This window comes from Falco biarmicus, chromosome 2 (genome assembly GCF_023638135.1).
Source record: "Falco biarmicus isolate bFalBia1 chromosome 2, bFalBia1.pri, whole genome shotgun sequence".
Taxonomy (NCBI): domain Eukaryota; kingdom Metazoa; phylum Chordata; class Aves; order Falconiformes; family Falconidae; genus Falco; species Falco biarmicus.
The window spans coordinates 20,138,721-20,165,637 of record NC_079289.1 but is presented as its reverse complement, the minus strand read 5'-3'; the positions used below and the strand labels follow the sequence as shown (position 1 = coordinate 20,165,637).

General features: G+C 38.2%; 1 protein-coding gene across 7 annotated transcripts in view; it reads right to left on the bottom strand.

Annotated features, from left to right (window-relative positions):
* Positions 1-6,082: 6,082 nt before the first annotated feature.
* IFT88 (intraflagellar transport 88) overlaps positions 6,083-26,917 on the bottom strand; it is a 57,065-nt gene continuing 36,230 nt past the window's right edge. For all 7 annotated transcript variants that reach the window (XM_056328310.1, XM_056328313.1, XM_056328312.1 and 4 more), the window contains 6 exons: positions 25,716-25,768; positions 23,863-23,928; positions 22,039-22,145; positions 16,305-16,371; positions 6,864-6,959; positions 6,083-6,349 (listed from right to left, as the gene is read on the bottom strand). In XM_056328310.1, the coding sequence (XP_056184285.1) occupies positions 6,228-6,349; positions 6,864-6,959; positions 16,305-16,371; positions 22,039-22,145; positions 23,863-23,928; positions 25,716-25,768 (511 nt within the window). In that variant the 3' untranslated portion in view covers positions 6,083-6,227. The remainder of the gene's footprint in view (positions 6,350-6,863; positions 6,960-16,304; positions 16,372-22,038; positions 22,146-23,862; positions 23,929-25,715; positions 25,769-26,917) is intronic.

Sequence of the window (26,917 nt, the reverse complement as noted above, 5' to 3'; positions counted from 1 at the left end):
TGTTTTTATAGTGCTCCTCCTGCTAGTATTTTGTACCTGTGTGTTCCACATTTCCTTACCATTTATATCAATATAAATTTTTTTATTACAACACTCTACATCCTTAGAAAATTCCTGGACTTCTGTTTTCTAATACATTGTAGGATCTTTTGGACTTGCTGCCAAAAAAATGACAGCTACTTTTTCTGCTTCATTAAGTGTTCCTCTCAATAGTCTCCCAAGCTTCTGGTGTTGCCCTTCAGTGTTTCAACAATATATTATTGAAAACTTTCCACTTTCCTGGCCCAGAATGTATTACAAATGAAGATAACGGTTCACCTCCTTCTATGCAATCATTTACTCTATGAATTCTACTATAATCCAATCTTCATTTTCTATTTTATTGGACTCTGGTGAGCTTTATGGTGTGCCTTACCATTTCTTATCCTCCTTTATTCACCTTACATTATCCCTTTTTAACCAAAACAAAAAGAAAAACTTTAGAGAGGAAGGGGAAGAGAAACTTGCCACTGATAGAAGAGACAGAGGAAATCTACTGAGTAGTAGCAAAAGTATTTCTTTCACTTTGACCTAATATTCTAAAGGCTTTTTCTGGGGTTTGCCATGCAACATTTATACTCAGCTGCCTTTCTCCTGAGATTATCACCATAGTGATCAATGCCAGATAGTTACTATGAAGTTCAGTTCCACAAATCCCTGCTATGAGAAAGTCAGGATGTTCAACAGAAAACTGAGCTGTGCAGTTCGTATTAGTAAGAAGAAACATTCCATCAGAGAGTGTTTCATGCAATATTAAACACTGAAATGCACAAAACCCACATGAGGTTTGTATCTTTAGTCTTACATTGTTACTAGTAGCTAGAGAAAACAGGAGAAAAAATCCTATTCAAATACATTGTCATCAGACCATTAAGATAATTTGGAAAGTTGTTTCAGAACCATCAGAATGATCATGAAAACCAGCCAGCAGGCGTAAGAATGTAGACCTTCCCAGAAACATTAATCACCAACGAGCATCCTTGTCAGAACTTTCTCTTGGTTGGGATTGCTTTCTTCCATGGCTGCCCTGACATGACAGCTGGTTCCAGATACTGTGGTTCACACATACATAAAACACATTATTGTGACAAGCATTATCAACGACACCACAGTAATGTGCTTGTCATCCTGCTACAGCAGGGTGTGCATTAACGGATTCCCATCTTTATCTGAAATAATGATGTGAAAAACATTTAAAAATCTTTATATAGATCTTCAAGTTCAACAACTCATCATGTTGTATGGAACAAACATTCAGCTGGCATCACCAGCAAGTATAAATCTTCAGAGAGAGAATTAAATTACTCCCCAAAGATGTCCTTCTCCCACACATTCTGTTTGCTGATAACCTGTCACCCAAACTGCTGATTCTGTTCCCATTCCCTGTTCCCTGGATTTGTAAGCACTGGAACACCACTTTGAAGCTTCCATGTCATAGCACCTTCTACAGCAGGATCTTAGCATATTTTACAGTTGTTAGGCAATTTAGCCTTGCAAAATTGAATTCTTGCAAACTGGAGAATCATTAATAGCCTTCATTTTGAAGAGGTGGAAACTGAGCAGCAAGAGGCTGAAAATAGCCTTTCTATTGAAAAGTTGAGCATCCGCGCCTTCGAAATCAAGATCAATCAAAGCAAAGCAGATGAGATTAATTTCTTATGGTCTTATACTACACTTGCAAAGGAACCAGGAAGAGAAACGGCCCTTCATCATAAGACTTGCAGAACTATTTATCCTTTCTTTGTACAGCTTTCAATTCCCATGAATTGAATTCTAAAGAATACTCTAGAATAGCTTTGTTTTAAATAATGAGTTACACAATCTGTAGCGAAGAAGGTTCAAGATGAAACATGAAATATGTGAATAAGGATGCTTTGGTATTGTGGATTTATGCTTGTTTAGCAATAAACAAACTACTACCTAGGTAATCGTTTATATTTGGCTATGCTGCCAAGATGCTCATCACCACAGTAACCAACTGGTGTATCCACAACCTCTGCTCTAAGAGGCTAATCTCAAAGGATTTTTTTTTCCCCATCCACTTTTGAAGCAGTAGTAGACATAGAAGACTAGAGAGAATCAAGAAGACAAGTGTCTCTCTTAAGGGACAGAATTGCTGTGATTACTTTCCACTTTTATCCAGGGAAACTGAATTTCTGTATGTTTTGTAAAATGACAGTGATTTATAGGGTTATCACCAGAGAGCCTAATGTACAGAGACATTTTTCATATATGTAAAGTACGTAACTTGGTATCTAACTGAATCTAGCACATCCTGAAGAAGACTTACAGACTATCACAGGTCTGAGAGGTCAACTGAGGATTGATTAATACTGTAACCAATATATTTTCCATGATACAAGCCAATATAGCTCAGGAGTTAGTTCCTCAAGAGGATTAGCATTTTCCTAGGTTTAATACTGCTGCTCTCCTAAAATAATAATAAAAAAATAATAGCAGTTTTATTGCATTTGCCAAAACTTTATTTGGGAATTTTAAATGATCTACTAATTCCAGAGTGAAAGACAAAATCAGGGCTTAAATTGTGCTTGGAAGCACATACCTGCAGTGTAGCTTCTGGAGATAGAGTCTGTTTTGCGCAACCAAACTTGACTAAATGTTTCTGCTTCAATTTCTGGGGTGAAGGTAGAATTATTTAGCCCATGCAGTGTTTCTACCCCTGTGGTTTCTGAGGTATATCACAGGACTGAGGGCATCTTACATGACCGCAGGGAACACAACTCACGTCACACCTGAGCTAAACGCCAACCAAGCCACCTTCAGGACATGGGCAGGGTCATCACACCAACATAACACAACAGTCACGTGTAATCCAAATAATTACTTTAGACACAGAACCCCACTGGCATGGCCACGCTTCCTTTGAGACCTGAGCTGCCTGAACCATGAAGGTATGTTCACCTACCGATAGCCTGAGGCCTTCCAACTAAGCGCTGACATAGCACTTTGGACATGGAACACAGTTTCTTTCTCTTGAACAGATTCCAGTTATATTAGTCCCCATCAGGGATCACTCTCCAGCCTTGAGGCCAGGTCCGATGTCACATCTTGTGTTCCCTCACACAGAATGTCTCACATAGCAGAAGGCGGCTGCACCAAAATTGCTTACGAAGAACGGTTCCTGGCCCAGGATAACCTTTGGGTCATGCATGGGAATTGGCTGGGAGACTGCTAGTAGTTATGGGCCAAAACTGTACTGGGGAGCATGCTACTGGTCTTACGGTACAGATGGTTACACATCAGCTCTTCTAGTCTGGGCCTGCCCTGGCTATGTTGCAATTCTAGTGGAGATGTAGCCATAGTTAATGTGGTTTTGAAGGAGATGAACCTGAGCTAAATTGATTTGACTGTCAGCAGGACTTACTATTCCACTGTTGGAGCTGGATTGCATGGCTGTCAGTTCAGAACAATTCAACTGTGCTTGCAAAATAACGTGCAAATACATCATAACCCATAATCATACATCAAATCATAACCATAATCAGATCCTCATGCTATAGGAAACAAAATGTTCCATTAGTTCCTGGTAGTTTGTGCAGAAGTAGAACATAAGCGCAATTCTGTTTGTAAAACACAGAATTTAGCAAAACATACATCTGGGCTAACCAAACCAAAAAACTGCTGCAGATTAAAACCTCTCTGATGTCCATAGGAGTGTTTCTATGGGCTAAGTTGTGAATCATATCCCAAATTAATACCAGTAATTCATACCACTTCATCATCGACACGTCTGTGCAATTGCAATGTTTGATCAGATGCTCTACTGAAATGGTTTTGTGTTAGGAGATCGTAACATTGTCTTACCTGTCTTCTTTGCACAGTTTCACAGGTTTATCCATGCTCCCTTCTTCCACCGTGACTGCTCAGACACCTCATTCCCCTGCAGTCTGTAGCTGAAAATGCTCTTTCCTGCCTGGCACGTTGCATCCTCGAGGTTTGGCTCTTCCAGGACTGTAAGCCTGACAGAAAAGAACTACCATAATATTCAGGAATGTGTCATCCCATGACCAGAGCAGTAGATACGGCAGCACTGAAGAACAGGCAGGAGAAAACTGTGTCTCAGTTGTGACCGTAAGGTTCAGTCATCTGCCCGAGTCCTCCTCTGAGAATTGGTCAGCTCGATTGCCTTTCCATCTCCTCTCCTTTGTCTTTCTGATTGACATTTCATTGAAAATATTACAATATACACTGCTGTACTAGGTGTCAGTGCCAAGGTTTTGGCAGGGGTGGCGTGGCAGGGGTAGCCTTGGTGAAGAGCGGTCACGGCTGCCCAGTGCCAGAGACAGCAAGTTCCTGCTGGCTCTACAACAGACCCAGAATAAACTCATCTGACAACAATACGTGACTCTGTGTGGACAGGTGTGCACCATCTGGGCTACTGTCAAGGGGTGGAAAAAAGTGAAATGGTGAAGCCTGCAGTGAAACTGGGGATTCACCAGACAAAAGAAGCAACATAATTTTGTATTTCTCACTCTAAAAGACACAGAAGGCATCCTCAGCTGAGTTGAACGGAGTCAAAAAGCCAAAGACTGCTCTGGCTTGGCATGTTAGCATCACGGTGTGGTATCCAAGTTCTCCAGCTACATAAGCCATCCATTCTTTCCCTTTCTGCCCCGACCTGCAGCAGACGGGGTCATCTTTTTTTCCTTTGTGTCCTGCGGTTAAGAAAGAACTGCAGCACAGGGAAGATTTGCAGAAACAGGACAGGAGGCATCCACTTCCTTCTCACGCTGTTTTATGTCCTCTAGGAGGATCAGGCCCCAGAGCTCACCGTGTCTTTCTTCTTCGGTGAGCTCCTCAGGGGGGTCCATAAACTGCACTGAATGTGCTCTGCTTATACCACCAAGCAGAAGCCACCCCTAGACTGAGTGCTGCACCAGTATCATGGGAAACCCATTACGTATAAAGCAGTTCGTTAACTGTACCGTGAACCCCACAGGGCTACATTCATTCCTACAACTGTGACATTACAGAAGAACTATTTCTGACCACTTACGTGCAGAGACATCTTAAAGAGACCGGGCAGATGTTTTTAAAACCTGAAAAAAACATTCCCTGAAGATATGAAGAGAACTTTCCAGGGTCACTATTTGGGAAACAGTCTAAGCACCAACACTGAGAATGGGCATTGGAAATTTTTGAAATGCAAGGATTCAGTCTTCTAAGTGTAATAACCAAAGTCTAACCATTAAACCAAACTCACACCAATGTTTTACAAACAAGTCCCTGCCACCCCAGTATACTAGTTTTGCAAATATCTGTCAGGAAATTCTGAGCACCTGAATGTATTTTTACCTCCCAAAAGTGATATAAATCAGGAACCCCATGTTCCTTCCTATTTAACATGTCTCAATGACTTCAGATCAGACTTGTTCAGTTCATAAGCAAAATGATGGTTTCTGTAACTAACACCTTTGCGTATACTCCACCTAGGCTGCAGAAAGCTGCCTCTGCATAGTCAGTGCCACAATCCCCAATGCAAGATTCAAAAGCTGAAATCTAATTAGCAATTCTGAATAAACTGGATTGAAATCCTGCCCACTCTGACCATTCAAAATAATAAAAAAAATAATTGTAAATAACCCCCTCATCTTTGTAATTGCAAAAATACCTAGGAGGTTGTCAAGAGACTGCAAAACGGTCCTAGTTCTGCTAAGCACAGACTAAAATTAAGATGCTTTCTTCAGTATCAGCACTAAGTGCCTTGCCGAATTAGGGCCCTAAAGATGACCAAGGTCATACCCAGCATTTTCAGAAAAGCAGTTAACAGGCCTTAAATACATTCTGGCTTTGGATGAAGGACATGGGACTTTCAATTTTACAACACTGCTTTGAGGTATTTCACATTCAAAGGTGAAGTTGTGGGGGATGCTGTTTCATATTATCATTGGACATATCTCTGAAAGCAAAAGCTTTACATCTTTGATATAGTTTGCAATGAGTTTGAATACTTGTGTAGTTTTGATGCATGAGTAAAATAACCTCAGGGTTTTTTAAAATTAATTCTAAAAGACACTGCAACTTTATATCCGTGTTTTTAATGTAAGATACCATATATCCAAAGCATTTCACAAGTATTTTATCAAAATCCACTATAAAATCATCATGGGTCAAAGTTTTTCTGCTAGAACTTGTAGAAGGATAAAATATTATGTGTGGACCATATGCTATTCTGGAAGCAAATCCTCTCCTAGTTCTTCATCAGCAAAGTCATCTTCCTCCGTTCTTTTTCTTGCTGCAGTTTTTGGTCTTTCTGCTTGTGGTCCAAGTGGATCTACGTAGGATGCATCTAGGGTTTAAATAAATACATTTGAAACAGTCACCTGCAAGTAATTTTAGCTTTGTTTCAAACGTATACAATCAAACACAAGAGTTTATTTTATTACTATCATTAAGTGAGAAAAAGACTTCAGAAAAGTGCATGGAACAGCGAGACTGATGAGTTGGTTAAGGAAAGGCATTTTAGGAAGTACCACATTCCACATGGATTAGGTTTTTAAACTCCTTTGAAAATTCAGTCTTAGTGAAGAACTTATGACTGCACAACCACAAGAACTGACTAAAGGATGCAGCAGACAAATATTAAAAGTAATAAGTATTTACATGGGCCACATTTCTTAATATTCACAATTACTTTATAGTGAGATTTGAACAACAAAGCTAAAGCCGTTCTTCACATTTATTTCATGAGGAAAATATTCTCTTAATTGTCTAATTTTACATGCTCTTCCAATAACTTATTTTTTCCATCTCCCTTCTCTTTGAGGGCCAGGAAAGTAAGAGGGTATAAGATGCCCACTTGCCTATTTCTTTACTGGTGCTGCTTTCATAGGGTTCACTTGTTCCAGGAAAAGCTTTTAGTTTGACACTCAGTCTTTCCCCTTTGGTACCACCACTATCTGGGGAGGAGAAAAAACCAACAACAGTTGAAGACATATAACATGCTGTTATGTTCTGTGAAATCATGATATAAGAACAACATAAATTCAGCTACTATCTGTCAAACAAGATTTGGATGAAACCATCTTTTCATGATGGATACAGTACTCATTTGTAATAGTGGTCATTAAAACACAATGGACACTGTGTCCACACGTGTTTTAATTTAAAAAGAATATATACAGTCTTATTTACTTTGGAGTAAATGCATTAAAATATTTCTCCTTCAACTTTTCAGTTGCTTATAAATTACAGTCACATTTTGGAGTTAAAATAAGCATGACAAGTATAAACAGAGTCACAATGTATATGGATATTTCATATGTCTGTGTGCACTAATATATTAGTGTGATCACCTGTTCAAAAGTGTCAATGTTAAATACAACACTAATTTTGCTTTTAATTAGAAGAGTATATTTGGCATATGCTGTCTGCACGGCAGGCAGACAGTGTTCATGTATACAGAGCATCCTGGCCCTGCATCTTGCTGTAAACACTGTGCTGGCAGCTCAGTTTGCAGCAGGGCCCCACGGAATGTGTTGGCTCCAAGGGCTGCCTCCTGCCCAGACAACATCAGATTAACATTCTCTTGCCACAGCAGTATTCCAGACACTTTAAATATTCTGTTCACCTCTGAATCTCTTTTTCAGATTCATGGCAAACTTTCAATTTCGGCTGCTACAACAAATTTTTATGCAATTTTTCTCTCCTAGGAGAAAATGTTTCATGTTTGGCTTGGTATATTTACAAGGCAGGACATGCCATGCAGCCAAAAACAAACATGCTCATTTACAACATGAAACAATGCTGTTATTAGAAGTCCTCCATCTGTAAGGAGGAGAAATGGGTTTCATTCAGCAAACGTTAATTACAAAGTCTGGACTTGGCAACACTTTTCCATTGTCTTATTTACTATAAATGTTCTTTTTATAAATATTGTTAGTATTCAAAACCAAACAAACAACTTCCACAAAGATGACAAACCGTTATTTCTCTATAAATACTACTGCAGACTTCAGTTTACTCAGCTCTGAAATGAAAGACAATGTCTCTGCTCCAAGAAAGATCTAATACATGCAGTCACATGTCAACAGTTAATGTGTTTACAAGAGACAAATTACAGTTGAAATTTCAAAGCCAGGAAAATCTATTTTAATGTACTTCGATCTCCCTTGGATCAATTCATACCAACAGGTTTCATGAAAGAAATGGGTGCTTAACAAGGGATTTGAAGAAATGGAAAGCAATCACTGGGTTTGACTGTGGGGGCTCAACCAAAGTGCTGTGAGATTAGAAAAGGGCTGCCTCTTGATTTCAGCGGGCTTTGGACAGGCCTGCACATCAACAAGGTGAATGCTGAGAGCTTCAAAGATGGTGGGGTGAAAACATTTTGAGGACAGTTTAGAGGAGGATACAAAATGTTTAACAGGGAGAGAATGAGTAGGATAGAAGGCGGCAGTCTTGTGCAATGGAAAACAAGGAATTTACAAAACAAGGATAAAGTTGGAAGAAGCAGGAAGGAGATATAAAGACAGGAACAATACAGCAGGAGCTGTACTAGGGAAAAACTGATCAAAGAAACTCCATAGGTTTAATTGGTTGGTTCCAGAAAGGAAGAACTGGGTGTAACGAAAAGAGGAAGAAGATGGCATATCAAAGGATTTCAACTGTGAAGGAGAAGACCACCACTAGAGGAAGGTGAAAGATTTTATATTACCTGCAAGAGGAAGAAAAAAGGATGGTAGACAAACATAATACCCAGAAATTACCTGTACATCTTACTGCCCTAAAACAAACAATTGAAAACAGAAGTTTTCTTGGGACATTCTGGGACCTTTAAGTTATATTAGGGCTACATCCATGAAGGCAGTAAAGCCAAATTTCCCTCCCTCTTCTTTCCCCATCTAGCAGCTGTACAACCCTTGAAGCATCTAAACCTCACCAGCTGCCCCCATCCCCACCCCCCCAACACCTGCATAGCTCTGAAGTTCCTTAAGCACTTACCGCTATGACTGAGTTGCCCAAAATGGCCATCCTGAGCAGCAAGACACCTGCAGCAAGTTCCCATTTCCGACTGTCAGCCATTCAATAAATGGGATTGTGAATGCTGTGACAGTGAGCAAATGTTGCTGTTCACGCAAATGCAGCTTTTTAGGCTTGATTCAGTTGCCCAAACACATTATTTACTGCACTTCATGAACTGAACCAAGTCATCAAAGGGTTAGATTAATGCTAGAATAGTGCAAGGGAAGCAGCAAGAACATATGACCAGGAATGTGAAAGGAAAGAAGCGCTGAGAGGGTCTGAACTGTTCTTTCCAGAAGCAGCAAGTTATTCGAACAGTACATCCCACCTTGACTGAATACACCCTGGGAAAAACTATGAAGAGTAAGTGTCTATGGGCACAGCGTTGTCTTGACACTCAAGCAGCAAGAACATAGATGCCTTACTAGATTAAAGACCTATCTAAACTGGCTTATTGTCCATCCAAAAGAAAAAGATGATTAGAGAAGAGCATCGTAAGTAGAGCAAGCATATACAGTACCTCTCCAAGAATAATTTCCTAGCTTCCAACAATTTGTAAATCAAGGATGTGTTTGGGAAAGGGGGCAGCTCTTCATATTTAATAGTGGATTGATTGATTTATTCTCTAAGGACTTGTTCAGTCTTCCCTTGAGCCCCTGCAAAATCCAGAACAACCTGAGAGAAGGAGTTCCACCTCTTTCACTTTGAACCTACCAATCTAGCCCCGCCTCACCACAGAGAGGAGCACCCTGCCCTTTCTGCCCTCCATCACATCCCCCTCCACATGCTGTCAAGTGGTAGCAGGCTGTGCTGGAGTAGGTTACGATACATTTAAAATAACTCAATAAAAACTTTTTCTGAAGGGGATCAGCAAAGTAATGCAGCTCACCTTACCTCTATATGACCATTATATCTACAGCAAGAGTGAAGGGAAGGTTAACACCTCTTCTGGTAGCAGCCCACAATTAGTTTAAATTAAGCTAATATGCAAAACTACATCAGGTCTCCATGGACTGTACTACACTCCGAGCATACCTAAAAACGTGGAAGAGCAGCACACTTTAAAGTACATCTGGAAGAAAGTAAGAGGTGGTTGACACCATCTATCTTCCACAATGTCAGCCAGCAGCTCAGGTCTGGCTCAATGCCTTCCTTCACCTGAGGGAGTCCAGACCCACAGTTCCATCTTTCAGGAGCAATGTCCTCGTTGTTGAGCTATTTGGGGCAAAGCTTTTCCTTGACACTCTGCCATGGGATACAGGATTTGGCTGCCATTACGGCAGCTATTAAAAATTCTGCTGACCATATAACATGAATAGCCAGAAGTTTAAATCTCACCTTGAAATTACTTTTTGTAGGTCATAGTAGATCATCTACATAGTAGATGAATCACCTATATGTTTTTATTCAGTGTACGTACATACATAATTTGGCCAATGTTAAGGAATATAAGTTTGCAATGTAGACTTCTGGATTTTTATATTCTACAGTGAAGAGAACTTCAGGGTAGGAACTGTTTTTAAAGCATTTTATCAGACATGCATACTTTTGGCAGGTGAGTTTTACAGTTTCTACTCGCTGTCCCCTGCCCCCCTCTCTCAAATACAGGAAAAAGATTTTATATACATTCCAGCTTTTGAATTGTGGGAACGAAACTAACTTTCGCTAAAGTAATATACAGAAGAAAACAAAGCGAACAATAGGACAAAGGATAATAATAAAAACTGCACAAAACGCTTTTTTTTGGTAGTTTTTCTCTACTAATAGTACAGCTTTGAGTGTTAACTTCTGTTTGATTGCACTTGCAATCAAAGGACTACAGGTAGACATTTCTCAAACTGCAAATTCATTCTACCTGCATTACGCTAGTAACTGTACAAACACATGCTCCTAATTAAATAAAGATTTTTGAATAATGGAAGACTACTGCTGAATTAAACTGCTCTCTGTATCTAAGGAAACCTTCACCGCAATTAATATATGCTCCTTATTTTTTTTTACTTAAAATGACTCAACAGTTACTCTGTAATATGATTATACCTGAGACTTGGATTATCATGCTGACATTATCTTTCCCTCATAGTCCGTGTTCAATAGCCTTAACTGAGAACTAGGCATATAAAGACATAAATCATATACTCTGCATGCTAACATCTTTTACAGCACATTCCTTCCTCTCATTCATTTAAAAACTATGTCCATATACCTAGGATATTTAAATTATTGTATTAGAAGTACTGTATGCTCTGTTCATTCAGATTTGTTCAACTTTCTACAAAAACTAATTTAAACTAATTCCTCCACATACAATTTAAAGGGGGAAAAATTATTCTTTTTTCATATGAACATACATATATATATATCTGTAAACAAAGTATAAACTTAGCTTAAAAAAATGGTTAATTTTATATGGCAGAATAATGAATAACGCAACATACTGCAAAAGTAATCCTATTTTGGAATAATCCTATTTTAAGTAGTGATATCTAGCAAAATAGATTCTATCTTTTTAAGTGTTTCGGTACTTCCTACTAAGCAAGATACCTGTGTGTGTATCACTTCAACCAATAAAATCCACGATATTTATACTTATTTTTTAAAGGAATTGCATTAGTTGCAATAACAGTGATAAGACTACTGCATTTGAAATTCCTCCAGTATGACAAAAGACATAAATCAGAATTCTTAGTACCATTTTACTCATCAGGAATAGACATCAAAGGGTAAGGTTGTCTGGTAATCCACCTCCTTTGTAAAATGTTTATGTAATGAAGTGCATAGTGGGCTAACGCTTTCAAAGACTACGGATGCTTCACTAAATCCAGAATGTGTTTAAATGCGGCTCTGCGTATCTTTCATCTTTGGGATGAAGACACCATTTTTGGAGAAGAGAGTGCTTTGGTTTGGTTTGACCAAAAAGAACAGTACGTTCAGCACAGCAGGCAAAGCAACATATTAAAACTGAGAAACAGCATGGGAAGCAGATGCAATTTTTAACTCTGCTGCAGTTAATTTTGGTTTGAAATTCTGTTGAATTAAAATTGTTTGTGGTATGTCAGTTCAGCAAACTCCTTAGGTGAGTTCAGATGCAGAAAACAAATTAAGATGTTTTCTTCACTCATATTTTCCCTGTCTGTTAAATTATAGTTTTTTCCCCACACACAACCAATGGAACCATCCCACAACTATTTCTAATTAACGAGGAATCAAAGGCACACAAAGCCTAGAAAATATAAGTGATTGTGAAGTCCTGGCTGCAGGGTAACAAAAGAATCTCTTGCTCTATCACAGTCAAGATTATTTGAGATGCTTATAGCCCTAACATCTATAATGTGCTTCCAAATTATATGAGGACATCCCTATGGCCAGTAAAGGGTGTTTGGATATGGGATGTTTGTTTGGGATAGACAAACCCATTTCTCCACTGACAATTTCACAGGTGAGATGAAGAAGGGAAAAGACACCTAAATGATTCTTCTTCGGTTTCCTTTTCAAATTCATCTGGGCAGGCTTAGGTGAAAAGGAGAATGCAAAGTGCTCAGCCTTTCATCTTCTGAATTCAACACCACTTCTTTGGGCTGCTCTCTGAGACTGCATGGCTCCTCTCAGCCAGTACAAAACTTCCCATTCAGACAGCAGCGCAAACGCAGAGACCAAGTAAACACTGCTGTGGTAATGTATTCCTTAAAGTCATACTTTACCTATGAAAGGCCTTATGCTTTTGAACAGTAAAAATCTCTTGGGGTAGCAAAAACCACAGTGTCCTAACTTCCAAATTCTGGATATTACTATCATATCTCTGCAAAACACAAAAAAACTGAGTATGAAAACAAGAAAAGATTATTGCAAAGGAAATATCTGAGAACTGTCTAAACTCAGATGTCCTGTTAGTTCCCTTCAGATTTTTTTAGTTTGTTTTTCTTCTTTTTTTCCTTTGTCCTTTTTTAAATTAAAAAGAAGAATTTTAAGAGAGTGTATCAATGTCATCTACTTCCAACAGGAATAAAAAAAGACTGAAAATCATAAATCTGATAATTGTGGGGATAACAAAGTTTCGTTGTTTTACAATAAGAGTGAACAGATGTGTTCAGTTTTGGGTAGGCATTTTAGATTTAACGCTTATCCTTCTCACAAGACCAGAGCAGACTTTAACTGACATTGATATAGAGGTCAGTTTTCTTAGTCTCCCTTTTTCCATTCTGTCTGCCATCCATGCACAGATGGACAGATAATCATATTCTTCAAATTATGCTTTAATGCATCTCATGCACCTTCTTTTTTAATTTATATTGCCAAAGTAGTAGGTGTCCTATGAAGTACAAACCCTGCTGACTCAGTTCTCTTTCCTCTTAGCTTGCTCTTTAAAAGCAATTCTAGGAGGAACTCCTAAAACAAGGAAGCCTGAATTATTAATACTCCTAATATAAATAGCTGCATAGGGACAAAATACTTTGGGGGTGGAGGCAGAATCTGTTAGGAATGCCAGCAAGGATAGGGACCAGTGAGCTGGTAAGAGGAAAGAAATAAAACATGCATCACACCTAAAATATTTGGAATGTATACACACTTCATTTAGCTAGTAAGTACTAAACTAAGGAGGATTCCATGCTTCGCTGGATTCAGTAACGAAGGCAAATCCCTCATACAGCGTAGGAAAATGATCCCTTTAGGTCTTGGCAACACCAGTGGAAAAGACTAATCTTAAAATGTATACAAATGATCTTTTTTTTTATTTTGAAGCTATTATTTTATCAATAGTGTATTAAGATTCTGAAATAAAATAACCGTGTTTATATTTCATATGCATCTTCAAACTGGCCATATACAGAAATCTGAAAAATACAGACTCATAACCACCAAACATTGGGCAAAATAATGTTTGGGTCTTCGGGTTTCTCTCAGGCACCCTCAGTAAAACGTAGACACACTACAACATAGCGTTTAACATCTGTTACCATGACCGTGCAGTTTCTTCACTGATAAGGTTCCCCAGAATCAACATTACTAGTTAAAAAATGCATAATGCCTTTGATTCCTTCTAAAAATACATGTTAGTACATCTCACCACAACTTTTAATTAGGAATCCCAGCAGAAAGTTAACTCCAGGCTCAATACAGGACCTTCTTTGTACCTCTGCTTGTTTGCCGAGTCATTTCCAGAAAGGCTGGATCTTTGACACTGTATTTGTATAACGGAGACCTCCCAAAAATGCTTTTATACAGATTTGGTCCCAAATTCTGTTTTTTCCCATTCTTTCATGAATTTGACATAATATCTTGAGCAACAATCTAAGAATTATTGATAGGACAAATTCTAGGTCAGTTCTGACCCTGCTTACCCTCTCATCCTCTTTATGTTACCATCCTAAATGTCTGCATTCGCTCTTTGCCAATTACTCTTTCCCCCCCATACCGAGAGTAATACCTTGGAATTACTAGAGCTTGCAGTCAAAGTTCCTCATGTGCTCAACTTTGGAAGGGAGAGGAAGGGATTTTTTAATTTTTTTTTTTAATTTAAGAAAAAGACAACTCATAGATTATAATTCTGTCTTTAAAAGAAGTATTGCCAAACTGGTAGTTTGGGGGGATTAACATTGTCTTAGCAAAAGAGCATATAAGTAACAGTCAAGATGGAAAAATGCTAAATTACTGACTCACTCCTTCTAACATACCCTTTTTTCACTAATGAGGATAGAGCTAATTACAAAATACAGCTGTAAGAAAAGAGAACCTTTCTGCTCTTTGCCTATATGTCTGATGCAATGTTTTGCACAACTGTAAATACCCTTGCCTGCTACCAATGCTGCTCTTAATTTCCATTTATTATAAGCCAAAGTGGATCTCCACTTTATGACAGAAATCAGGGAACGATGCTTTCTTACACTGCTGTTTTGCTAGCACCTCCAGCTGGCTGCCTGATCATAGGGCTTATGTAAAAAAGGAGAGTCCAGAAACATTTCCATCCCTCTCTGCTACCAAAATAAGGAATTTCACCCCAAGAATTACTTTGGCCTGAGGCCCAGAACAGGTAAAATTCAATCCTAGGTGAATGGTGTTTTTCCTACATATCAAGAAATGATTTAAAAGTTCTCTAGTAAAACTACTGGGCTGAAAAAGGAATGAAATTTCTCTTAAGTACCCAACACTCATTCTTAACCCTTAGAGAACCCAGGAGAACACTCTTCATAAATCTAACATGACTTTTCATGACCCTACAGAATTGGATAAGTATAGTAAAGCATCTGCTATGTAGGTGGAGAAATAAGATTAACAGGTAAGAAAAAAAAATCCATACATTATTTCTCTGTAAAAGGAAGAGAAAAGAAGCAAGAATTTATAGGGCTTATCTTTTTACGAGGCCCACTGATATTAAGATAAACCAAAAGCAGAATACAAAGAAACAATTTCCTTTTTGGGTCAAAATAGGGATTTTTATTTTTTTCCCCAGGTGGCTGAAGTAGCTTAAAGTCTGCTAGATTCCTTAGCACAGCAGTGGGGAACAGTTAGGTTTAACATTACTAACATTTCATGGATTTAATAATGTGAGGGGAAAATCATTAGCTCAGCAATATGCAGACTACCTAGTGCAGAAAAGATGGAACAGTCCAGTTTCCAGAGGTAGAGTTTTACAACTTATGAAAGTCAGCATTGTACATCGATAGCAGCAGAGAAACTAGTAGTCAAAAGCAAGCTTTCCTCTATCAAAGATGCTAGTACTTCACTCTGCTATACTGGGAAAGGGGAAAAGGGAGCTCAAAGACAGCATGGGTGTGTTTTCCTTATTTATGGAGTTGGTTGCACTAAATAGCCTCTTGAACTTGTAACAAACACCTAACGTAATATACAAGACGGTGGACACAAAATTCCCTTTCCTCCATGTTAAATAAAGACACAACGAATTCCTGTTTTTCATGGCTTACATGTTCTGCTTTGTTATAATAAATGATTCCTTATAGTAAATATTCCAAAGTTAATGGGACAAAAAAGTTCAAGTCAAGAGTAGTGAAAACAAGTAGAAATTTAGCTTTTGGAATACACTGAGATCTGTATATAAAGTACAAACCTTAGACCAAATCCATCTATACTGGTTGAGGTTTCATACAGCAATGAGATTATCAAAATTATCAAAAGGCATGAAACAAAATTTGTGAAGTACTCGCATATTACTCAATGCATATTTGTGTGCATTTCAGAATGTAAACCGGTTTTACAAACACTGTAAGGAAAACTGTTTTCTTTAGGATCATGACAAATCTGATATTTAAACATTAAGTACTTACTGGTATCACCAGCAACATTTCCTTCTCTGCGGCTACGTGCACTGCCATCTCTGCCAGATTTAATGCGCTGGAGAACAGTGAAAAAGATTTGAAAAGAACAGAACAAAACCCCCATTTAGTAATATACATTAGAGATAATCACTGAAAACTCAACCTAGCTTTTATTAATAAAACAGTAGAAGAACATTAAACTAGGCTTACTACGCTGTAACTAATAAACCTTGGTTTTTCAATGCACAAAACAGTCCTTAAAATCAACGTTAAATCCAACGTTTACATAAAACGAGTTCTATGAAATTCAAACAGAAAATCTCAATAAATTATTTTTCTTCAGATAAAATTTATACAAGGAACGTGCATAAAAATAGTTCAGATGTACTTTTGTAAAGTACAGCTGAAAAAACAGGCAACACAGCCCTTCTTGCATGAGTTCAAAGTAGCCCCTGCCTATTAATGTCTTGTAAATCCCACAAGCATTTTATTATTGTAAAGATTCAAAGTGGGGAAAGTAGGGAAATCTATAAAAAGAACTATTCACCCCATAGATCTTAAATTCTGAATACTTGGCACAGCACTGTACTTCACAGCAAAATTTAATTTGCTGTTGAGTGTTAAATGCAAGATAAAGGTGAAGGTAAATACCTGAAAAGCTGTGTTTGAAAAGTCAGCTCTCTTGCACTGAGGAAGGCACCATAAACATCTTCCAGCTGTGTTTTTTTTAGTGTTATTTGAAAACTTTTAACAGTTTATCAAAGCAATACCTCTGTATCGCATGACAGACTCTGCTGCTGGCAAAACACCAAGTTCCTCATGCATGTATCTTGTCAATTACAAGAAGGTACATCTCAGTGAGGGACTTTTTGATGGGTAGGTACAAAACCTTGGTATTTAAAGCACTCAGCTGTTAATAAACTAATCTCTGCGTCTCATTCCAAAATATGAATTCAGGATCTGATTAAAACACATGTGCGCACCACCTAACCATGTATTCAGGTCAATTACTGTAGCTTCTTCACTCATTTTTCACCAGAAAAACCTCACGGAGTCTGGCAAAGTTAGAATGACAGAGAAGTGAAAGAACCTTCAAGATTCATGCCACCAGAAAAAGGAAGAACCCTTAAATCAAAACTCACAGGAGTCAGACATGAAAGCAGAGAGCCTAGCATGAAACCAGGAATGGTCTTGGAGTGATCCAGTTGGGGATCAAAATTTCTCATAATTTTTATTTATTTTGGAAAACCCTCAAGTCTAAAATATGTTCTCTGAATGCTAGATTAAATATCCTATTCACAGTCCAGTGAAGTAGCATATATCAGCCCTTCAGGAAGCACATTCAGACTCCCCAGATGCTGAATGACTGACAAGTCTGCCAGCGGAAGCTCAGCTGCTGTCTCTCAGAGGGAAGTGGTCTCTACATGACAGTGCCCTTGTGGCATTTGCATCCTAGGACCTTACTCCCAAAACGTTACAGAAGTACTACAGCTTAAGCATATGACTAATTCCTGTAAAGTTCCAAGTGAGTAGTTCATAAGTCATCCTATACTGAAAGCAGACACTTAAAATAGGTCCAATGATTTCCACCCTAAAACTGCCTATTTCTCTCCCATGACTGCAAAAGACATTTAGGATGATCAGTCCATATGCAGATGCCTGAAGGTAAAGGCAGTAAGTCCCTCGCAGCAATCGTACCTATCATCACTGCTTCACACCACACCCAATCAGTCCCTTATTATCAGTCATTAAGCTCACTTAACGGAAATAAATAGTAATGTGTGTATACATCAGTGCCAAGAAGGTTGTGTGAACTTTTACACCATTACCTGTTGTCTTTAAACTGAAACATGAAAAAAGGAAGATTAATGCAGTAAAAACCAAACAAACCCACCCAGCCACCAACATACGAAGGTTACAGTAAAAATCCAATCCTGTAAGAGGCAGGGAGAAAAATTTCTACAGGGAACGAACCCCACAGATGTTCCCAGATTCTTGGCTGGAAGTATTTAACAACTTGTCCCTGTTTGAGAACTGAGTGAAATAAGTACTCAAGAATATTTATTTTGGAATAAACTCCATGTGGATATACTTATTCTCAAAAAACAATGCCAGAGTAGCAAATTCTGATAAATTTCTACAGGAAGACTAAGTCTGTGTGCAGGCTTTGAAATGTAGGTGTATTACACTAGCATTTATCTATTTTCTCTTTACTGGGTGCAATCAAGAAATCACAGGTTAGTCTGAAACTGGGAGCAGGAATTGAACTCTATCTGGTATTGCTAACTGAAACCATTGTTCCTATTGGAAACTTACATGGTGAAATGTTAAAATTTGGTAATTTTAGAACTTGAAAGTATAGTTTATGACTATATGCTCATGGATGACAGTTGGCATTTCTTAGGACAAAAATACCTAGTAATTTCCAAAGCCAGATGGTAGTCATAAGACTGAAAAACCACACACACACCCCAACCAAGCAATCAACAAAAAAAAAAATATCCCCAAACCCAAAACCAGAGGATGGGAACCCAGGTGTAATACCAATAGCAAAAAGACATACAGTCACAGAAAGATATTCAATCTCTACTACAGGACAGCAGTACACTAAATCGCAGCACATTCTAAAATATCTTTCTTTTCTTAAGAGTCTTTGTTCCTTTACATCTACAATGGTGTCGATTTTTAAGAAAACTGGATAAGTGGATTCCTTGGAGGGGTAGAAAAAGTTGTTCCTTTTCTTGAGGAGACACTGAACTTGGGGAGATTTCAGAGTGTGACAGACAAGAGAGCCAGAAGCGGGAGATGGGTCCACGTCTCTCCCTGACAAGGCACTGCAAGAAGGAGCAGGAAGCAACTGATCAAGTTTCAAAGGTTCTGAAGAGAATCTACCAGGAACTGCAGGGGCAGAATTTTGCTGCCATTCAGAAACTCACTGAGCTTACTCAAGCTGGAAGCATGTGCCCACCTGGCAGGAATGAAGCTGACCAAGCTGACCACAAACCTGCTTGATTTCTATTGTTGGTGATGGGTTTGAGGGGGCAGGGCAGGGCTGAGGGGGTTGTTTTGTTTGGGGTTTGTTTGGTTTTTTTTAAACCTACTGCATTTCAGTTTTCTCTGTTTATAAAAAAGTTGGTTTAGTTTAAATTATAATAGGATCAGGCTTACTTGAATTTAAAAGCCTGTTTTCTGGGCAACAAACTATAGGAAAATATTTAGGCAGATCTACCTTAAGGCTTTGACTAGTTGGAAGTGCCATCACAGATACCTTATTCTCCCCCTCTACTCCACTCTTATGAGACCCCACCTGGAGTGCTGCACTCAGCTCTGGAGTCCTTCGCACAGGAAAGACATGGACCTGTTAGAGCGGGGCCAGAGGAGAGCTACAAAATTGATCTGAGGGCTGGAGCAGCTCTCCTGTGAAGACAGGCTGAGAGAGTTGGGGTTGTTCAGCCTGGAGAAGAGAAGGCTCTGGGGACACCTTATTGTAGCCTTTCAGTGCTTAAAAGGGGGCTCATAAGAAAGATACAGACAAACCTCTTACCAAGGCCTGTAGTGACAGGACCAGGGGCAATGGTTTTAAACTGAAAGAGTGTAGACTTACACTGGGCACAAGGAAAAAAATAAAAATTATGGTGAGGATGGTGAGGCACTGGCACAGGTTGCCCAGAGCAGCTGTGGCTGCCCCATCCCTGGCAGTGCTCAAGGCCAGGCTCGATGGGGCTGTGAGCAGCCTGGTCTGGTGGGAGGTGTCCCTGCCCATGGCAGGGGGGTGGACTAGGCGATCTTTAAAGGTCCTTTCCAACCTGAACCACTCTCTGATTCTGCTTTACAAGGTTAGTTTTGTGACAGGACAGAGTCACCAGACTCTTAACAGGAATACTGAAATGTAATACAAACAGTGAGTTTTCCATGCCATGGCTGAATTACGATCACTACTGAAGTCTGAACGGCCTAAAATAACTATGCCATAACGTGTGCTACCATGCATCTGTACTGGGTTCCATTGATACCTCTGTCATTAAGGTACTACTCAATGAAGTCCCTTAACACAATGTAGTCTGAATAAAAAAAAAAAAACACCATAATTTAAACTTAATTTCTGTGTTATTAAAATCTTAAATAACTTTGATTTTTATTTTTTTTTAATATGCTACTGGTAGCTTTTTTCCCCACCAGGAAGTATAGAAATGTGCTCAGGAAAGCTCCCACGTCCAACATGAAATAAACAGGAGGATGTGACAATTTTACTTTTACTTTTTTTTTTTCTTAAACATATTCAGACATTAACTTTCTTAAAAGGAAAAAAGTGGTTTCCTTAGAATTCTCAACATTTGCAGATCTATGGTACATAATTAATATATTCAGTGTAAAAAAAATACTGGAATTATATGCAAGGAAAATAGATAACCTCTCCATCTCCAGGGACCTCTCTCTTACCAGCTAAAAAATAATCCCATTTTAACTGGTTTCATCTCTGAACTTTCCAGAGCAAGGCCCTGAGGTATTGGAAGTTATTGCAAAGAACTATTTATATCACTGACATTGAACTGATATTCCCTAGAAACCAAGCAAAGCCTGTTTAACACACTTCAGAGAGATCTCTTAATTATGAGTTTTGCAGAACAGGAACATTACATCTGCTCATCTGTTTTGCTTACTGATACCACTATAGGTGAGACACGGAGGAATATTAGTCCCACTACATTTGTGGGCTGCCTTCTTTCGTCCATTTTTCCAAGTGCTTTAAATTTTACATTTACTGAAAAGCCAAACCAATATACTTCAACTAACCCCACAAAGTAAGATTGTAGCATAAATTTGGAATCCTTTGATCAGTGTTTCCGTCTGTCAATTTAATTTTTAAAATGTACTAGCGTACACGTATATACTCAAACTCTCTGGAATTGAAGTAACTAAGGATGCACTTACACGTTATCTGACATCAAAAGGGAGCCAGTAAGTGTTACTAGGGTCAGAGTAAATCAGGTAAAACTTACTGTGTCCTAACGTGACTACGTAGCTTTGAGGCAATACACTGGATAGGAAGAGCAAGCTTGAACAGTTGGCAGCTCAACAGCATGGATAATGCTTTCCAAACAGGAAGTTGATTTTAATTTTAGAATCTTACTTTATCACAGAAATACCACAAAAACGATGCACATACGTGCACACCCATGCTCACTTTTCTGAACAGAAGGCAAGTTACGATCTCATACCTTTCACAGTCTGTAGCTTTTCCATTATTTTTTTTTTTCAGTTTAAAAATTGTCACTAACATGAATAATTTACTTCTACCTACATAATCTGTCAATGTCACAGCTTTGTATATAGCTAAAAGGAGTTCTACGTGGACAAATTCTTAGGCTCCCCTTCTCTCCCTATAGTTGCATTATTACTTGGCTCATAAATACACTTTATGCAGTCTGGCAAGTAAGTAGGAAAGACGACATTCCAGAGATATTGAATTATGTGGGTGGCTCCAACATTCCCATCACATCCACATAACCCATCTTTCACCAGTATTTTAAAAATTACAGAAAAAACAGTGCTCAAAAACTGTGCAGACAGATACAAGGCCAATCAGTAATTCAAAACTAAAAACCTGAAAAATCACAAACCACAAGCCTCTCTAAACTAGAAAGTTAATACACATTTTATCTTGAAGTATCACAAACAGTATTTTAGCTTCATCTATGTACATGCAGTGATACTGTATAATCACAGAAAGAAACAAGATTACCTGCTCTCTTATTTCTTTTAATTTTTCCACTTTCTTGAGCTTTGTCATATATTCCTGGACTTCCTTCAGCCCCATATCTGTGCAGAGGCGAACTAAAAATCGGAGGCCTAAATGAAAAGCAAAACCATTAAAAAAAGGCTTACAAGCAAGTCAAACTACAAGTGCACCGTAACACAACTGGACATACAGAATAGCAAATAACACAAATACTGTGAATACAAGGTGACTCTACCTTGTGTTGTGATATTTTGCAAATAATTCAACATTTTCTGTGATGTAACATCTATATCCATGAATAGTACAATACATTTATATATGTGGAAGGCACAAGACATACTAACTCATCTGGATCACAGCTCCTGACACGAGGAGCCACTATCAATGGCATTTTGTTAAAAACAATTTTACAAATACCAAGTGAATCAGAATGGTTTGGTTTTCCCTGTTGCTGTGGTTGATTTTTTTAAAGATTAGTATTTATAGAATTAAAAAACCAACAAACTAGACATGAAGATTGAGTGTAACTGTATGATGGAACCAAAAAAAACCCCCTAAAACCGATCTCCTGAGACACTATACCAAACTCTGAAAACATTGTTGCTATTCCTATGCATGCGTCCACATACCTTTGAAAACTGCCTCTGAAGCGGAAACAAGCGTGACATGGCCATTACTGTCCTGACTGCTTTCACAAATACCTTATTTTTCTTTTTGTGCTAAGTTACTTCTCTGCTGGTTTAGGGAGCTGAACCTGTTCACTGAGGGATCAGATAAGCACCAGAATGTGCATAAGATGGCTGGGAGCACACAGCCAGGGAAGGATGAGTGAAGAACCGTTGTTTCAGAAGCAGAAAACTTTAAAATCAGTTAAATTGTCTTGTCTAACTCCTGCCTTCGTTTCATAATTTGTAGAAACTACATTCAGAAAAATACAAGCATTCAAAAAGGTTTAATAAATAATCTACCCCTACGAAACATGTCTGACCAATACGAACATGACAGTTTGCTTTTAACTTCAAGGAATAACAGTATCACATTTCTCTTGTACAACAGAGCTGTATGAATCCTCTTTAAAAAAGTAGCACATTTGTTAAAGCAGAACAATACAATTTTATTTTGAAATACAGTGAATGTTCTTCTCACATAGCATTTAAAAGCATAGGTTTGCTGGTGACAATCCTGTATTTTAGAATTAGTGAGGCACTGTGTGGGATGTAAGAGGATTGTTTCCACAGCCAGTGACAACCCCTATTTTCTACAGGGCTTTTTCATTTATAGTACAGGTGAGACTGATTCTGCAAAATACTCTTTGAAGTTCTGTTTCCTCTAGTTTGGTTTGAAATTCTCTATTGATTTTCCAGAGACTGGCTGACCAACTGTACTTAAAAATGCCAACAACAAAATCTCACCCTCTACAACCTCTGGGAAAGCCTGGATTTTGCAAAACAGTTGCTAAGATTTTCTCCTACCTAGAAACTTTGAGCAGGAGTTTTAACCAGCAGGGACTAGAAGTAAAATATATATACGTTTCATCATGAGAGATTAAATAAGTAACATAGTTAGAAAACGTAGGAAGTATGATTGAGAAAACTCAACCAATCTGCTGAAGTTTATTTTAATCGCTCTCCTCCAGCATTACCCTAATATTTCTTAAATCATGGTTTAGTGTTGTCACAGAAAACATGCAGCAGTAGCATGAATAAAAATGTTAGTTCATGAAAAGATTTTCATATGAAAAATACTTCCATCACGCCATTACTAACACAAATATTCAATGCAACAAAGTTTCCTTTGATAGTTGTACCACTCAATAAAACAACTTACATTCAACATTCTCTGGGAATTTTCTGTGAATTACTTTGTATTTCTCTAGAGCTTTCTGGTAGTTACCTGCAAAGAAAACAAACATCTCCTACCCACATACCCAAACATAAAAAGGAATACCCGATGAGAAACTGATACAGTTAAACATCACTTCACCTTTTTAGTTTGGGTACCTGATTTAGTATTACAAGATCAAACCTGATAAAACCAAACTTAACATTCTTTAAATACTGATAGAAAAAATTAAGAGCTTCTAAACCCAGTCCAAATTACTTCATAAATAACAAAATTAACGAAGAGGAGTTTCCCGATTTTTGTGCTTTATTGACCTGCCTCTAGGACCCCATTGTTCTATGGCACACCTACTAGACAAGCTGTATCAAGCATACCAGGGCTTATCTAAGGCTGCAGATGTACAGATTGGTCAAACAGAAATCTAACAGCTGAGCTCTGCCTGTCCTTCCTTACCACCAGAATACTAACCGTGTCTCTCTCCTTTGCCTAGATCTGGTAGTGAAGTAATTACTCTTTAAGACTTTTGCCTTCAGTTTTGGCTCAGCTTGATTATTATGGAAAGGACTGATAAAACCTGTGGATCTAAAACCTCATATCCATAAAACACCTGACAAAAAAAGTTTGTTAAATATCACTATTTTTATTTTCCCTAGTGTGAGGTATAGATCTAACTGACCTGCTACGTGTTAATACAGTAAGCTGGGAATTTTGCCAATGAATCATAAGTGATCTAAAAAGCAGCCAAAACCATTGTGCTTCTTTGCTGGGAAAACAGTTAATCTGTCTAGTTTTGAGTGGTGCTGACTGTTCTTAATTCACTGACTTCCCTAGGTCCTGTTTCTTTTCTCACTGTTGTATTAAATTACTGAGCAGAGTGAGAAAATGCACTAATTTATTATAGAAGTCTGTTCTGCAAAGTTCTAAAGAAGCATAAAGGAGAGAGACAAAATGGGCCAGCAAGAAAGAAGAGTATCATTTACATCATCAAGTGTCTTGAATGCATTTTAGGTGATGAAAAAACTCAGAAATATTAGTCTCTTTCTGTTGTTTTTTTTATTAACGTATTATATTCCCAGTAAGAAAATACAGCACATTAAGACTGCCTTTCGTTTGTGTAATTAAAATAGTATTTTAAGATCAGAAAATGATACCTGCTGTTGGAAAGGAATGGGAATTAAGCAACTTTAAAATCTAATTACTCATGTTAGATCAGCTGGTAGTATAACTTCATTAAAAAAACCTTCTATCAGATCATTATGCTCTACCATCTTCTTTATTTTACTTATTTAACAGCACAAGAAGTGTTTCATGCATAAGCCAGTGCAGGGACATTTCCAGGACTTAAAAGAAAAGTTACATTTTATTACACAGATACAGAAAATTCATAACAAAATAACATGTAACTAAATTTTTTAAAAAAGAAAAAAATCAAAACATCAATCAAAACAAAACAAATCATACAATCACAGAATCGTTTGGGATGGAAGGACTTTTGAGGACTACAGTTCCAACACCCCAGCCATAGGCCCCATCCAGCCTGGCCTTGAACACTTCCAGGGATGGGGCAGCCACAGCTTCTGTGGGCAACCTGTTCCAGCCTCACCGCCCTCATCCTAAATTTTTTTTCCCCTACATCCAATGTAAGCATATCCTCTTTCAGTTTCAAACCACTCTTTCTTGTCCTGTCACTACAAGCCCTGGTAAAAAGTCTCTCTCCCTCTTTCTTATAAGCCCCCTTCATACATTCTCCAGGCTTCTCTTCTCCAGGCTGAACAACCCCAACAAGTTACAAAAAGTTACAAACCTCCAGCCAATTACAAAAAAGCTACAGAACTTACCGCTTCTCCTGTAGCAACTGGCAACCATCAGCTGCCACTTCACTTGTGTCGGTCTGCACAGAAATAAAATAAAATTATGCACACTGCCAGGCAATAAATAAGCAAAATAATCTGCATAGCATTGCTAAACACCTACTATTAAACTACTCTTAAAATTTTTCACATAGCATATCGCCTTCCCAGGAAGAATTTAGCCTGCTCAGTTCACACACAGTTTACCTCTGCATCCTGCTCCTGTCTTCAGGCCTCAACGTCACCCATTTGTAGTTCTGTTATAGTCTCTCCTGCTCCTGATTCTGTGCACCAGACAGAATTAGTAGACCTGACACACGAACCACCAATCTTTGTCTGAGGTACAGAACCATGCAATGAGGGAGAACAAAACACTAAGCTGTATTTTGAGGAAGTCCCAGCAGTAGCATCCCACAAATGCCCAAGGGATCCCTGCCAGGAAGCACATTCCCTGCTCACAGCTTTGAACTCTGGCTTCTCTGTGTCATCACCTCAAAGCCCTAGCTGCTACCTGTCCCTTTCTTCTTAGCACGTAATGGTGATAGATATCATCAGAGAAAATATTTGAGATGTTTGAGCATGTACCACAAGTGTTGGACCTTTTTCTCATTCTTATAAAAATAATTTGAAATCTAGGAAATTTTCATGTCAACAGCATAAGGATGCCCTATAAGCCAAAGCACTTTTCACATGTGGCTTAAAATGCTACAGTAGTATATCCCAAAGGCACTGCACGTCAACGTTTTCAGAATAGTTTTGTAGTTATTCTCTTCAGTTTTTCTCTCCAGTCAGGGCACAGGTAATTTTTAACTCTAAATAATATGTTTGCCTGATAGTTGCCAAACAAGCTTATGAAACACAGCTGCTTCACCTTCTTTAGTTTCAGCTGAGTATGGCTGCCTTTATTGTTTGCAAGAGACAAGCATACACCATAATAAAGTTTATTAAGCAATTCAGTATGAAAACTCTAGAGAGAATAAATTGCCATCAATCAGCATTAGCTGCACAACTCCTTTTATTAATGATAGATCTGTCCATGCTGGTAAGATGTAAAATAGTGAAAAATTGTTTCTCAAGTCATCGTTTAACACGTTATCTTAGAATTCAATTTAAAATGTAATTACTGTGATTGAAACACTGAATACACTGAACAAAGTTAAACTAAAAAATACTGGTCACAGTTAAAATAC